The 12,632-nt window shown below is 39.0% G+C and overlaps 2 protein-coding genes across 2 annotated transcripts; one reads left to right on the top strand and one right to left on the bottom strand.

Moving 5' to 3' along the window:
• Positions 1–4,475: 4,475 nt before the first annotated feature.
• On the top strand, positions 4,476–5,417 carry LOC123255552 (olfactory receptor 145-like). The gene has a single exon (XM_044684324.1). It carries the CDS (start codon positions 4,476–4,478, stop codon positions 5,415–5,417), a length of 942 nt encoding a protein of 313 aa, XP_044540259.1.
• Positions 5,418–7,909: 2,492 nt separating this feature from the next.
• Positions 7,910–8,848, bottom strand: LOC123255553 (olfactory receptor 151-like). Its single transcript, XM_044684325.1, has one exon. It carries the CDS (start codon positions 8,837–8,839, stop codon positions 7,910–7,912), a length of 930 nt encoding a protein of 309 aa, XP_044540260.1. The 5' UTR covers positions 8,840–8,848.
• Positions 8,849–12,632: the final 3,784 nt, after the last annotated feature.

Here is a 12,632-nt window from a genome sequence, read left to right on the forward strand (position 1 = left end):
CCCTTTTTTTTGTCCTCCCCACTCCCCTGCTCCCCTTGGTTTATCCCTTCTAACTTTCTCAGAAGGGTTAGATAAGAGTTTTATGTCCCAATGGATAGTATAGCTACTCTTCCCTCTCTGGGTTGATTACACTAAGAGTAAGGTTTGATTATTACCTCTTTATGCTCTCTTCCTCTCCTTCCTATAATAGTATTTGTCCCCTCTCCCTGCCATGCCCTCTTTGTGTGTAATAGAATATCCTATTTTCTTATTCACTCAAGTTTCTCTTGGTGTCCCCTGCTATTCACCCCCTCTTTCCCATCCCCCCTGCCATCTTAGATTATTTAGTGTTCCACCCTCACCCTGTGAATTATTCTTCTTATTACTATAATAGTGAATATTATAATAGTGAATAGAGCTCACTATAGACAATTATACATAACGTTTCTCTACATAGGAATACAGATAATTAGATCTCACTGAGGCCCTTAAAAAGGCAAATTTAAAAATTATAAGTTTTCTTTCTTTCCCCTCTGTATCTTATTTACCTTTTCATGTTTCTCTCGATTTTTGTGGTTGGATATCAAACTTTCCATTTAGCCCTGGTCTTTTCTGTGCAAATACCTGGAATTCTTCAATTTTGTTGAATGCCCATACTTTCCCCTGGAAATATGTAGTCAATTATGATGGGTAGTTGATCAGTGGTTGCAGGCCCAGCTCTCTTGCCTTTCTGAATATCGGATTCCAAGCCTTGTGATCTTTTAGTGTGGAGGCTGCCAGATCCTGTGTGATCCTGACTGGTGCTCCTTGATATTTGAATTGTTTCTTTCTGGCTTCTTGTAAGATTTTTTCTTTTGCTTGGAAACTCTTGAACTTGGCAATTATATTTCTGGGTGTTTTCTTTTCTTGATCAAATGTCGCAGGTGTTCTATGAATCCTTTCAATGTCTATATTGCCCTCTTGTTGTAGGACTTCAGGGCAATTTTGCTGAATAATTTCTTTTAGTACGGAGTCCAGGTTTCTATTAATTTCTGGTTTTTCTGGAAGACCAATTTTTCTCAAATTGTCTCTTGTAGACTGGTATTCTTGGTCTGTCACTCTCTCATTGAGATATTTTATGTTTCCTTCTATTTTTTCAGTCTTTTGACTTTGTTTTATTTGTTCTTGTTGTCTTGAGAGATCATTAGCTTCCAATTGCTCAATTTTAGCCTTTAGGGATTGGTTTTCGGCAATAATCTTTTGGTTTTCGGCTATAATCTTCTGGTTTTCGGCTATAATCTTCTGGTATTCCTTTTCAATCTGGTCATTTCTGTTGTTCAATTTACTTATCAGTTCATTTGGTTTCTGAGCCTCACTTTCCAATTGCAAGACTCTACCTTTTAAACTGTTATTTTCTTGCCAGATCTCTTCCATTTTCCTCAAAATCTCAGTTTCGAACTCTTCCATAGCTCATGAGGAGTTTTCCTTATTTGAGGAGGGTCTGGATGCTTGTTTGTTCTCCTCCTCTGTTTGCTCTGTTGTCTGGATTTTCTCTGTGTAAAAGTTGTCGAGTGTTAAAGACTTCTTTTTCTTGTTGTTAATCTTTCTCTTCTGAGCTTCCTGAGACTGGGTAGCCATCATTAGCCCAGCAGCTTCTCAGGTTTATCCTTGCGCTCAGGACCTGTCTGTGGTCTATTGGCTCCTGAAGTCTGTCTGGTTTTTTCCAAGGTCAAGCCCCCTGGTGGAACCCCTTGCTTGATCCTCTGCTGGAGGTTTCTTTACAAATCTCAGGGCGCTGCTTCCACAGTTGTATGCCCGTCTGCACTGGTTCCCCACTCAGGGTTTCAGAGCTTTAGCTTGTGGCTGTGTCTGCCTCCACCCAAGCCTCCACCTGTGCCTGCGCTTTCAGCCCGAGCTCTGTGCCCTGCGTCCGCTCCCGGTGTCCTGCTCTCGCGCTCAAATTCTGCGTGAGCTCGCTAGCTTCCTGGGGTCCCAAATCCCGCTGCTCTCAGGAACAGGCCCCGGAGCCGCCAATGACTCAATGGGTGCCCCAAACTTGCTCCACCTCTTCCTAGCTGGCCTCGGTGCTATAGGTGTTGTGTGTGGAGGGGATGGAGGTGGGGTGGTTGCTCAGCCCGCGATTTAGTGAGAGCTGTTTCACCCCTTTGTAGCATGGAGATGCCTCGACTCCATGTACCTTCCAAGCTGTGCCCTGTTGTGGGGTTCCTCCATTCGTCTGGACTTGTTTTTATGTCCCCTTGAGGAGTTTTGTGTGTTTCGGTCAGGAGAGGTTAAGAGCTGCTTCTTACTCTGCCGCCATCTTAACCCGGAACCTCGAAGTCTCTTGTATGTTTTTTAACAGATTCATGCTAGGGATAGTGGCTAGAGGAGAGATGATTTCTAAGGTTATTTCTGACTCTGGTATTCTATAATTCCCTAAATATTAGCCTTGAAAGCTAAATTTTTTTATTGGAACACATAGTAGGAGCAACAGGTGTGTGATCTAAAGATCAGGCTTATCCTCAATTATTCTTATTATGGACTTACATCTCCAATTTGAATATCTGTGCAGTAGTCTGATGAAATGTTAAGATTTAAAACTGTGGAGGAGAGACATTCTAACTCTACCCAAAGCCCTCAGAGTTGTATCTTTAAAGAGGAGTGAGGAGAATACTTTTTTTTCTCTGAATAGAAGCAGCATGGCTCTGGGCCTGACTTCTCTCCCATATAGCCAGGAGTAAATGTAGAGTCTACATGGTTCCTGCTATTCTCCTGAGAGCCCAGCTAGGCTAGCACCTTCATCTGCCATTTTTCTATCCATATCTAATAGTCACAGAGAAATTCACTGTAAAGGGAATAAGTATAAGGAACTGCTAAAGGGATGAAATTTTCTTTTGGTCAAATATAGATTTGAGGTCATGAAAAATGGGGTAACAAAGAATTGGCCCAAACAGTAGACTTATAGACAAAAAGGAGGAAGAAGACAATGGAAGACAAATTCTTTTACCTCTTCACTGGGGGATGTGTAATCTTGTTGTGCAATAAAAAGTTTGAGTACAAGGTTAAACCCCAAAGGAGCTTCATTGTCTAGAATGTAAACACTCTCAGGAATCTCTATTCCCTCTGCTTTAATCTGGATATCCTTGGGGAATGTCTGTTAGTGTATTTTTGAGGTCTTCTATCACTTTTTGGCTTTAGTGACAGGATTGGTTTTGTTTCATTCCCTGCAGTTTGAGAGGACCTTCTGAGCCTCCGCCTACTGTGAACTTGAGACTGTTCTCTTAGAATTTCTCCTAGAACAACTTGACTGAAGTCCATTGTCTACAAACCTCAGCCTGAAACAAGGCATAATACTCTGTCAACATAAATCTCATCAAAACCATTTCTGATCTGGGACTGTGAGAGTAAAGATTCAAAAAGGCCCAATGCTGACATCTTCAGGTAGAAGTAAGGTGAGTTTCAGACTAGCTCCCCTACTTCCTCCTCCCAGACCCATTCTGTGGGATCCTAGGGCACTGAAAAAAGCCAAGAAGAGCTGGTTAGAATGTGTTATTGAGGGGGTCAAGCTGTGAAGATTGTCTGTGGTGAGAGAATCAAATTTCCTTTTTTGACTTGGTTTTACTCAGTGAGCAACTCAGATATAGTGTGTCCTTCCCTTCCAAACAGGGCTACAGGTTTTGGTCCCTTGTCTGGTAGAGTCAAGTACAAGAGAGTATTGTAATAAGTTATGAGTAGAGCCATCCCTTAAGAGGAGCTGGCCTGGGAGGGTACCATTGTCTCTTCATTTAGTGAGCTAGCATCCTAGGGCTCATTCTGGAGTCAGGCTCTTTTCCCTGTTGTAACAGTTTGCCTCACAGAAATGGTGACAGACAAGATTAGAGTTCCTGGGTACCTTGGTGATAGCCATAGTAGACCCAATGAGGCAGGGGATGAGTTTGGAGTAACTGTATGCTGGTAGAAGTTCAATAACCAATTCTGAAAAAAAAAGTGTGGAGGACACACATTAAAGTTCAGTCTGCATTATTAAAATTTTCTCCATCACTTTCTCAAGTTTAGACAATCAAGAAGAGAATGAGTTAAGGCTTGATTTCTAGCACTTGCCCATTTCTGATATGTTAATGATTACAATGAAAACTGAATCATCAGAAGTACCTAGTTGGCTCAGTGCATAGAACTTCAGGTCTGGATTTGGGAGATCCTGTATTCATTCAAATCTGGCCTCATACATTTCCTAGCTGTCTTACCGTGTGCAAGTCACTTAACTCCAATTGCCTATTCCTTACCTCTCTTCTTCCTTGGAAACAGTACTTGGTATTGATTCTAAAATAGAAGGTAAGAGTTTAAAAAAAAAGAAAACTTAAAGATCAGTTCTGGTCACTTGGTACAAGCTTTCTCTTGTGAAACCCAATTCCAAATGTCCCAGATTGTTTTTCGTTCTTGTCAATGGACAATAAAATGAAAGACTTGAGGCAACCCTCTAATGTGATTTTTTTTCTCCTTTCTCTCCAGATTCTTCTATGAGAAGAATGGGCAGAAAAAATGATACCTCCGTGACTGAGTTTATCCTTGTTGGCTTAACTGACCAACCAGAGCTCCAGCTCCCTCTTTTCTTCCTGTTCCTTGGGATCTATGTGATCACTGTGGTGGGGAACCTGGGCTTGATTGTTTTGATTGGTCTCAATTCTCATCTTCATACCCCCATGTACTATTTTCTGTTCAATCTGTCCTTTGTAGATCTATGTTACTCTTCATCTATTATCCCTAAGATGCTTGTGAATTTTGTGTCAGTGAAAAACACCATTTCCTATTCAGGGTGCATGGCTCAGCTATATTTCTTTTGTTTCTTCGTAATTTCAGAGTCCTTCCTTCTGTCAGCTATGGCATATGATCGTTATGTTGCTATCTGCAAGCCTCTGCTTTACAACATCACTATGTCCTATCAAGTCTGCTGCCTGCTAGCAGTTAGTGCCTATGTGATGGGGTTTTCTGGTGCCATGCCCCACACAGGAAGCATGCTGAGACTGTCCTTTTGTAACAAGAACATCATCAATCACTACATGTGTGACATACTCCCTCTCCTGGAGCTCTCATGTACCAGCACCTATGTCAATGAATTGGTTGTTTTTATTGTTGTGGGCATTGACATTGGTGTCCCCACTATCACCATCTTTATCTCTTATGCTTTAATCCTCTCTAGCATCCTTCATATCAATTCCACTGAAGGCAGGTACAAAGCCTTCAGCACCTGCAGCTCCCATATGATGGCTGTTTCTCTTTTCTTTGGGTCTGGAGGTTTCATGTACCTCAAACCTTCCTCTCTTCTCTCCATGAGCCAAGGGAAAGTATCCTCTGTGTTCTACACTATTGTGGTGCCCATGCTGAATCCTCTGATCTATAGTCTGCGGAACAAGGATGTCAAATTGGCCATGAAGAAAACCTTGAGCAGAAAAATATTCTAAACAGTACCAGGATTAGTATCAGGAAGTGGACTCAAGGTTTTTTCATTTCTTTGCCAGAAATCCTTCATGGAGATTTCTTGACCCAAATGCTTTTCAGAGACCTCACAGAGAAACAGGGAATTCCAGAGCTTTGAATTGTATCATGAGTACTTATATTGAGTATATCTGTTCTTCAATACAAAGCAAAACCTCTACTCAAATAGATTCAGTTCTACTTTGGAAATTAACAATAATAATAGCTAACATTTATATAGCACTTACTACATGCTAGACATTTTGCCAAGCATTTAAAAATATTATCCCATTTGATCTTCATAATATCCCTGTGAGGTAGGTTCTATTATTATCATTTGAGGAAACTGAGGCAAACAGAGATTTAAGTGACTTTTCCAGGATCCCACAGCTGGCGAATATCTGTGGCCATATTTGAACTTAGGCCTTGCTACCTCAAGTCATGACTCTGTATCCAAATCCATATGCGCTACATGGTAATGAGTTTCTATGAACAGATAGGCAAGTCCTCAAATGACAGTGCAAAGGGACTATCATCTAGAAAGAATATATTTGAAGAAAGTATGGAGATAGAATATTTTTAGTGAATATGAGGAAAGAAAAAGCAAAGGTGTAGTTAGAAAAGACAGGCAGGAAAAGAATGATTGTATATTTTTTCCTACTTATACTAAGTCAAAGCTTTCCAAGTTATACTAAGTATACTGATTATTACTAGGTGTCAGGCACTGGGCTAAGTGCTGAGGATACAAAGTAAGGCCCCCCCAAAAACTCCAAGTGAAAAATCTCAACCTCCAACAGTCATTATTCTCATAAATTTCAGAAATTGGAGGTAATCTGAAAGAAAAGGCACATTTAATATTAAGGAGGACCATGAAAAGCTTGTTACAGAAGTGAGATTTGAAAGAAGCCAGGGAAGCCAGAAGGCAGAAAGGAGGAGGGAGAGAGCAACAGCCAGTGAAAATGTTGAGTTATTGAGATGGACCATCTTGCTCAATGAATAGCAAAGAGACCAGTATCAATGGATTGCAGAGTTTCTGGGGGAGTAAGGTGCAAAAAGACCATAAAGGTAAAAAGAGCCATGTTATGAAGAGCTTTAAAAATTAAACAGAGGATTTGATGTTTTATCTTGGAGGCAATAAGGAGTCGTTGGTGTTTGTTGAATGGGGGAGGACTGGGTAGTACTTCTCTGAGGTATACCTTCCCTGATGTGCCTGCCAGTGTAAAAAGAACTCAATGTGATAATGTTTTATCTTTAGAAACTGATAAAATAATAAACTTTTTCTCAAAAGCCCAATTCTAGGAGATTTTTAATTCACATAACATCACATTTACAATCTTTTTCTTGTTTAGTTGTTACAGTCATGTCCAGCTGATCTACATACATTCATTACAGGGCCCTGGATAGTGCAGAATGTTTCTAATATTGGAATAATTGTACAAATTGTACACAAGCCTGATTCAAATGGAGTAGGGATGAAATGTTGGTTGGGAGTGGAAGTGGGGGTGGGGGCAGTGGTAGAATTTTCACTTTAATAGTTCTGGAAAATATGTTGTTGAGGACTTGGAAACCAAAAAGGGAAAATTGGGCAGTATGTTATTTTTGGTTGATATGCCATATTTCATATTTAGAGTTCATGACCAAAAGTCACACCAATTTTGTTCACTAAATAAGGCCTTTCTCTTCTCCATGTACTCTTCAATTTTTCTTCCTTTTATTTTTTACTATTCTTTTTCATTTTTATGATTTTCAAGATGGTTCACTTCAAAACCTACACAGGAAAACATGGATTGACCTTAACCCAAACAAAACTTCCTTCATACTCTGGATGTTGTCCAACTTTCTGCAATCTGCCTATTCTCTGTGGGTAACAACTGGGACAATGATGGGTTTTCTTTCATCACCTTGGCCTCATAGAAAGAACAGATGGCAGAGGTTCAATCCTTCAGGTGGATTTGGTTCCATTTGTCTCCTGCAATTTGCCCAAGCAGATTTTTCCTTTCTTCTGGGCTCTGCTCAGAGTCATCCCTTTTAGGGTTCTAATATGAAACATGAAGATTTGTTTTCCTCTGGAATTACAAGAATTTTTTTCTTCCCTGAATGTAGAGGGGAAAGAATTCTCTTTTATACACCTCAGATTCTCTCTGCAATTCCAAGTTATGAAGAGATCTGAGGAAGAATCACATCTGTCAGTTCATGTGTTTACTGATTTTAGTGCTTTGCTATGCTTGTGGGAGAGACATGCATGGAAGTGTCAGGGTGAGTCCTTGAGGATTATAGCTATGCTCCTGAGGGAATGCAGAGGGGCTGTGCCTATAGTCCCTTGCATGAGTCACAGGTTACAAAAGAAAAACAGCTATGGGGAGAACTGCTTACTCCTCATCCCCAAAATTTAAATCTTCTAAGGGCTTCTTTGCTTTCTTAAAACAAGATGCTATTTAACCAGTAGGCTGAAGAAGAGGGAATAATAATGATACTTGAATCAGGACTTATTTATCCTCAAGGTTTTCTGCAAGGCAGCTTTTACCTCTTTGTTCCTGAGGCTATAGATCAGGGGGTTTAGCATGGGGATCACTGTGGTGTAAAAGACAGAAGCTACATTCTCTTGGGCCAGGGAGCTGGCTGTGGAAGGTTTTAAATACATGAATGCAGTAGACCCATAAAATAGAGCAACAGCTGCAATGTGGGAGCTGCAGGTGCTGAAGGCTTTGGACCTTCCTTCAGTGGAGCGGATGCGGAGGATGCTGGAGAGGATGAAAGCATAAGAAACAAGGATTGTTAAGCTGGTTGCTATGATGTCAAATCCAGCCAAAAAGAAAATCACCATCTCAATATCATAGGTGCTGGAGCAGGAAAGTTTCATGAGGGGTAGGATATCACAGAAGTAATGACTGATAAGGAATTTACAATAAGACAATTTCAACATAAGGACTGTCTCTATTGTTGAACCAATTAATGCCATTATGTACACTATGGCCACCAGGAGGAAGCAGACATGATGAGACATGATGACATTATAGAGCAATGGACTACAGATGGCGACATAACGATCATATGCCATCACTGTCAGCATGTAACTCTCAGCAACAACAAATACAAGGAAAAAGTAGAGCTGAGTCATACAGCCTGGATAAGAGATTGTGTTTTTCTCCAGTACAAAATTTCCCAGCATCTTGGGGGTAATAACAGAAGAGTAACAGAGATCAACAAAGGACAGATTACTGAGGAAATAGTACATGGGGGTGTGAAGGTTGGAATTCAGCCCAATGAGTGTGATCATGCCCAGGTTTCCCACCATAGTGATTGCATAGATCCCAAGGAACAGAAAGAAAAGAGGGAGCTGGAACTCTGGACGATCTGTTAATCCTGCAAGGATAAACTCAGTTGCTATTGAGTGATTTTCTGCTGCCATTTTCTTCTAAGTAAGGATAGGAATCTGGGGGATGGAGAAAAGAACCGCATTAAAGGGTGCTTCTATTTCTACCCATTTGAGGGTAGGTCAGAGTTGGAAACTTATAATCCTAGATTTTACTGTAACCATGAGATCTTTTTTTATTTCTTTGCAAGAAATGTATTTTTCACTTTACAAAATCTCATGTTCTGTGAATGCTCTTAAAACTTGTCTTGGGGAAAACCTCATCCAGGTCTTGTGTATCTGTCTTTTCTTTCTCAGTACTTTATCTTCTCCTTCCTATTTCCCTTTGATCTGGAATTAGTCTTTCATTATTTTTTTCTATACACCTCTATGACTCATTAACAGATTTTGGAAGTGTTGGAAAAGAAGGATATTGTTTAATTCAAGAGGCTTCATAGAAAGCAGTCACCAGGATCCTAGAGGGAAAATAGCTAGCATTTATATAAGAATTTTAGGTTTCCCTTACAACAGCCTTAGGAAGCAGATATTATTATTATTATCATTTTGTAGTTGAGGAAATGGAAGAATTCAGTGGCTTGTATATAGTCACATAGATTGTAAACATCTAAGGCTGGAATTTAGATCTTTTTGATCCCAGGTCCAGCACTCTGTCCATTTTGTATTTTTAACTTCCTGTAGTTGGAAAGGAGATAGTGGCTAGATTTTTCTGAAGACAAGCATGGTTTGAGGTGGTATGAAGTGCTATATTAGAAACAATTTGGCATAATAGAGGGCTAGTATTGAAACAAGAAAAACTAGATTCAAAAACTGCCTCTGGCAGATCCTAGCTGTGTGACTGTGGGCAACTCATTAACCTCTCAGTGTCTTAGGCACCTTTCTAAAATATGAGTCAGAGAATTTCATATGCTTCATTGCTGCAGGAAGTTTCCCATGGAGGTTTTTTACACAAATGAACACAGAAGTCTAGACCTTTATCTGTCTTCTTCCCATCTCCCCACTCTATCCCCCAACCACAAAGTGTATTACACACACAGACACACAAACACGCATAGGTACATATATGTAGATGTGTATGTATAGCTATAACCTTTCTTTCTACTGCATGTGACTAACTGGACTAGTTATAATTTCAGATACTGAATCCTGCTTTAGATGTTACTATTGATAACTATATTTGTGAAAGGTGGGATTTTGTTTTTGTTTTGTATTTTATTCATTTGTATGTGTCTAGGAAATAAATACTTATTTTATACCTGATATTGCACATTGAATACCTTTCTTTTCCCACTTTTTTTGGAAAACAAACATGAAACTAAACCTAAATTTTTGTCCTTGGAATTATGGGTTAGAAATTCAATGAGCCAGAGAGTGTGAGAAAAGGGAGCTCCTTCCCATCCCATACTCCCTGCCCCATCACCCATTAGAGGCAAGGAAGGTGGAATTCAGTCCATACCACCTGAATGCCTTATAAGAAGGGTCTCTTCATGAAAACTAGTACACATATACTCCCTGCCCCATCACCCATTAGAGGCAAGGAAGGTGGAATTCAGTCCATACCACCTGAATGCTTTATGAGAAGGGTCCCTTCATGAAAACTGAAATGGGTATAGTACCTCTCTCCCAGTGGGCCCAGCAGTGCCTCCTTAGAATTAGAAATGGGCATGTTGTCTCTTCTGGCCAGACTTTAAGCTCTTGTCTTTCAATTTTGTCTTTTTATTCCTTATGCCTGGCATGTGGTCCGTATTCAATAAATGCTTTACTTTCCATCATCTTTATGGGCTGGAAGCCTAGCCTCTATTCTTCTAGAGGCAGTTTACTCATAGTCCCATATAGCAAAAATGCATAGGTGTACGTTTGAGATAGTGAAGAGCTAGAAGCAAAGTTGATGCCCATTGATTGGGAGGACAATGAAGGAAACTGTGGTACATGAGTGCTATGTCCTATGCTATGAGAAATGATGAATAGAAATAATTTGGAGTATCATGGAAAGATTTACATGTACTGATGTAGAGTGAATTAAACAGAACTAGGAAAATAATATACATAAAACTATATATAAATGTAAAGAACAAGAAATAAAACACAAAGAAAAAAGAACAAGAAAAAATCTTATAATAAGAAATAAAATCAAATGCTTTATAATATGAATGACCAAGATATTTGGCCTTGACGAAGGGAAGAGAAAATTCATTTACCTCCTCTTCTTTGCAGATGTGAGGGATTCTGAGAATGGAATATTTCACACTCTGCCAATGTTAGTTTTATTGAGTTATTATTTTTCATCTTTCATTTTTATTCTCTGTTATGAGAAGATTTTCTGAGTTGAGGCATAGGGGAAGTATATATCCAGAAATGTAAAAATGTTCTAAAAACAAAATATTATCTATATCTATCTATCTATCTATCTATCTATCTATCTATCTATCTATCTATCTAAAATTCCNTATCTATCTATCTATCTATCTATCTATCTATCTATCTATCTATCTATCTATCTATCTATCTAAAATTCCCATTTTCTGAAAGAACCAATTCCTATTTTTGTGAACAATAAAAATTGTAAGAGTACTGAGTTTGTGCAGGTTATTCTCCTAGTCTGGAATGCTCTCCTTCCTCAACTCTGTTTCTAGGAATCTCTATCTTACTCAATAGGTCTTTTCTAATTCCTTCAGTTGTAAGCTTCTATGTGGCTTTCAAGGAGAAGAACTTCAATTCAAGCAGATTCTGAGCTCTTTGAGAGTAAGGACTGTATTAGGTTTTCATTCTCAGTGCCTAACATGTTACTTTGTGGGTGCTTAATAATTTTTAAAATTGAATTATGTTTGAATTGGCTGCTTAGATTTTTTTCTTAGTGCACTCTCTGGACTTGAAGTCTTGACAACTCAGTGAAATATTATATTATATTTTTCAGCTGAAACAGAAGATGGGAAATAAGACCTAGGGGTTATGCCATGATGTTGAATTAATTGGTGAACCCCAAAAACCACAGGGAACACAATTTCTTCCTTAGTGGTTTGTTGGCAATTAGTTTCAATAATTAAAATTTTGTTGGGCCTTGAAACCCATATACATGTAATAAGATTGTAAAGAAAATTTCCCCATTACATATATATGTAATGGGGAAATTTTATACAATTTATACAAATTATATAAAATCAAATTATACACAAATATATATAAATACTGTCTTTGACATGTGCTCAGGTTATTATTTTCTATATATCAGTGCTAAAAACTTTGCTCCACTAATAATTTTCCACTAAAATCTTACTATCACGACAGTTTTTGGTGTAGCAGTGACCCTGAGTAATTGAAGGTTTTGCCAACACAAGAAAAATTTTGGCAAATCCATTCAAGTTGGAATGGCTTTGAGAATGAAGAACTAGGCTGTACTTGTGTCCAACATCTGAGGATGAGCAGAGAGGCTCATCACATGATATGAAATTAGATATAGCAACTCGTAAAGACTATCTACTAAGGTATGGAGGTGTTAAGATCTGTATCTAGGGATGCCCTCTCCCCTTAAATCTGGAATCTTTTATTGAATAATAATAAGCATGCCAAAGAATGGAAGCAGTTAGTAGCCTAAGAAAAGATACCCAGTTCCATTTGAGCAGAATACATGGAAAAAAGGACCTAAATAGGCAACTACATAGTCCTGGTATTTAATCTATGGGGACACTATGAACCCCTCCCCCCACAACCAGAACCCCCAAACTTTCTGTTTATAAAACTCAAGTTCTTTTAATATGTGCTTTGAGGTAGTTGAGACAGATAGGTCATATAGTGAATGGAGTCCTGTACTTGGAGTCAGGACAACTTTAGTATA

Source organism: Gracilinanus agilis, unplaced genomic scaffold, assembly GCF_016433145.1.
Source record: "Gracilinanus agilis isolate LMUSP501 unplaced genomic scaffold, AgileGrace unplaced_scaffold48547, whole genome shotgun sequence".
In the NCBI taxonomy this organism is placed as follows: Eukaryota; Metazoa; Chordata; class Mammalia; order Didelphimorphia; family Didelphidae; genus Gracilinanus; species Gracilinanus agilis.

What these genes read in the sequence shown, in the direction of transcription:
- LOC123255552 (XM_044684324.1), top strand. Translation starts at nt 4,476, where the DNA reads ATGAGAAGAATGGGCAGAAAAAATGATACCTCCGTGACTGAGTTTATC.
- LOC123255553 (XM_044684325.1), bottom strand. Translation starts at nt 8,839, where the DNA reads ATGGCAGCAGAAAATCACTCAATAGCAACTGAGTTTATCCTTGCAGGA.